This window comes from Leguminivora glycinivorella, chromosome 4 (assembly GCF_023078275.1).
Source record: "Leguminivora glycinivorella isolate SPB_JAAS2020 chromosome 4, LegGlyc_1.1, whole genome shotgun sequence".
Taxonomy (NCBI): domain Eukaryota; kingdom Metazoa; phylum Arthropoda; class Insecta; order Lepidoptera; family Tortricidae; genus Leguminivora; species Leguminivora glycinivorella.
In genome coordinates, this window is record NC_062974.1 from 3503290 (window position 1) to 3506464 (window position 3175).

At 37.5% G+C, this 3175-nt stretch overlaps 1 protein-coding gene across 1 annotated transcript; it reads right to left on the reverse strand.

Moving 5' to 3' along the window:
- Positions 1 to 976: 976 nt before the first annotated feature.
- Positions 977 to 2667, reverse strand: LOC125225153 (tigger transposable element-derived protein 6-like). Its single transcript, XM_048128727.1, has one exon. The coding sequence runs from the start codon at positions 2495 to 2497 to the stop codon at positions 977 to 979; it is 1521 nt and encodes a 506-aa protein (XP_047984684.1). The 5' UTR covers positions 2498 to 2667.
- Positions 2668 to 3175: the final 508 nt, after the last annotated feature.

Here is a 3175-nt window from a genome sequence, read left to right on the forward strand (position 1 = left end):
AGCCGCCATTTTTTTTTTAAATGGCCGACTTTTTTTTTTGTCGATTTTTCAAGTTTATCCTAGAGTGCTCAAATTTTGGTCATAGAATCTCTCTAGGGTCTAGATTAGAATGATATAATTTTTTTTTTTAAATGCTACAAATGTGAAAACATTTTCCACTTTTTTTGTATGGCAACTTTTAAACCGTAAGAGATACCCAAGGGGGTGCTCGATCAAATGTCATACAGGAGCCCGAGTAGAAAAAAGTTGCATCAAAAAAATTCAAAATGGCCGACTTTTTTTTTTTCCAAGTTCGTCCGAGCGCGCTGAAATTTTGCATGCGGAGAGGTACGGGCCCCTAGAATACAAATGTCAAAAAAAATTTTTTCGAAAATCCAAGATGGCCGCCGTTATGGCAAAATAAATTTTTGAAGTATTTTCGCGAGCCCGAAGGGCGAGCTTCAGGGTGGGAGGCCGAAGGCCAACCCCGCGGAGGGCCGCAGGAACGGAGCTCACCTTTAGGCTCCCACCCGGGCCAAATCCAAGTAATTTCACTGCGGGCATAAAGTGCTCCCATACAATTTGCTTACAAAAGTGTCTTAAACAAGCGTAACCGGCGGGCCGAAGGCCCGACGGTGGAGCTTCGGAGCCGAGCGAAGGCCGAAGGCCGAGCTCCGCGTAGGGCCTAAGGCCCGGAGCGTCCCTGATCGACTCGCCGGCGGTCCGGGAAGTTGGAAAAATACTTTCCAACTAAAATATTGATCCTAGCGAAAAATACAGTAGAACCTCGATAAGTTAAAGACCAAGGGAAATGTTAAATAATTTGAGTTATAGAGGTTTTTACTTACTGAGGGTTTAAGTTAAAGAGTTTTTATCAGTTTTTATATTTTTACTTACGAGCTTTGTTTAGGACTAATAAAGATAGACGAGGTAGGTTAAATGTAAATGAAACTTTGATATCTTAAAATGTACGAGAACATATTTACTGAAGTTTATTCTACATAAAAAAGTCGGTAATTTTTTTTTGTTTCAAACTGTTCACGCTTTCTATATCAATTTTATTTTCAATCTTAAATAAAGAAGTGAAAATGTCTTCCTCTGTATCACTGCATTGCTCTGCAAAACACCGTAAAGTGTTTACAGCTTTCCTTGCTTCGCTGATAGATATAGTCGTAGGTGGAACTTGCGGCTCGTCATTTAAATCTTCGTCTAAATCATCGCCCTCAGCACCATGAACAACGGTACTCATGATTTCTTCTTCTGTTAACGTTCCCGCGGTGGCTAATTTATCATCGCATGTGACGAATTCTTCAAAAGTAATTTCTACGTGAGACATACACTTATTCCATTCTTCAGGCGGAGTACACTTATTCCATTCTTCGCCCTCCACTTCAATATTTTCTTGCATCTGAACAGGAAAACCACAGGCTTTAAAGCAGTTTTTCACTGCATTGGATGTTACATTACGCCAAGCCTTGTCTACCATCCTCATTGCGTGTAACACATGGATGGAAGACACGGTATTTTGCTCCATATCAGTTATCATTTTTTTTACAATTTCTTTTCGGTAAAATGTTTTGAAGTTTTTAATGATGCCTTGATCCAGTGGTTGAAGTTGTGATGTTGTGTTTGCTGGAAGAAATTGAACTTTGATGGCCCTCAATGGAGGTACGTCATTATGTGCTGTACAGTTATCTATGAAGAGAAGAATTTTTCTTTTTTCAGTAATCATTTGTTTGTCTGTTTTAATAAGCCATTTTCTAAAAAGTTCCCCAGTCATCCATGCTTTTTTATTGGCTTCATAATCCAAAGGCAGTGATCGGCAGCCCGCAAAGCAACGAGGTTTCTTTGATTTGCCAATCATTAATGGCTTTAATTTTTGTGTACCTGTAGAATTTGTACAAAGCAAAATCGTTAGTCGTTCCTTGCTGTGTTTTCCTCCATGACATTTTTCATTTTTAAATGTTAGTGTTTTGTCAGGAAGACATTTGAAAAATAGTCCCGTTTCGTCAGCATTAAAAACATCATTGGGGTCGTATCCATTCAATAAACTCTTCAATTGACTTTTCCATTCTGTGCAAACTTCTTTGCTTACGCTTGCACTTTCACCACACACTTTTTTGAAGGCCAGATCATGTCGTTTCTTGAAATTTTCCAACCAACCATTGCTAGCTTTAAAATTATGGATTTGCAGTGACTTAGCAAACTCTTCAGCTTTTTCTTTTAGTATGGGCCCGCTAACACTGATGTTTTTATTTCTACACTGTTTAAACCACGTAAACAAGCATTGTTCTAAATTAGGGAACTCAGCAATTCTTCGTCTTTTACATAAAAGACTTTCGCCCGATTCTTGCTTCTTCAATAATTCATCTTTGTTTTTTAATATGATGGATAATGTACTCTCATGTATTCCAAACTGAACTGCAACGTCTTTTCTTTTCAATCCACTTTTCACAGCTTCGATCGCTTTTAACTTCTCAGCATATGTTAATGCTTTCAGTTTTCGTTTTGAATTCATTTTCACTCACAGTAGACACAGTGTGCAAAGAGATGCTGCCAGAACGAAGGCTAAAAGATACTGATACAAACAAACAATTAAGTTACTGTACTTAGACTTTAGTCTATTGTTTACATTTTGAAGCCATTTGGCAAACACGTGTAAGCAATGGACAATGACAATGGTCTACAGGAAACCGTTTTTGATTGCACATTCGTCTCATTGAAAGATGATTGAAGTTACAAAGGTCGTCATCAATACAACTTTGAGTTACTGAGGTGCGAAGCCCAAATTATTCGTTAAGTTATAGAGGGTTCGTATTTTAAGTAAAAGAGGTTTTGGACTCCGAGGGGAAGGGAACACAACATTTTGTGAATTTATAGAGGTTATTACGTTATCGAGGTTTAAGTTATCAAGGTTCTACTGTATTATAGAATCTTTCTTGTAGGAAATATTATGAAGATTAATTCTGTGAAACATTAGTTTTGGCTGTGAGCCACCGATTTCGAGTTATTAACAAAAAACGGCCCATGAAATCTATTCAAAAATACTTTCCAACTAAAATATTGATTCTAACGAAAAATGTTATAGAATCTTTCTTGTAGGAAATATTATGTAGATTAATTCTGTCTAACATTATTTTTGGCTGTGAGCCACCGATTTCGAGTTATTAACAAAAAACGGCCCATGAAATCTATT

What these genes read in the sequence shown, in the direction of transcription:
- LOC125225153 (XM_048128727.1), bottom strand. Translation starts at nt 2,497, where the DNA reads ATGAATTCAAAACGAAAACTGAAAGCATTAACATATGCTGAGAAGTTA.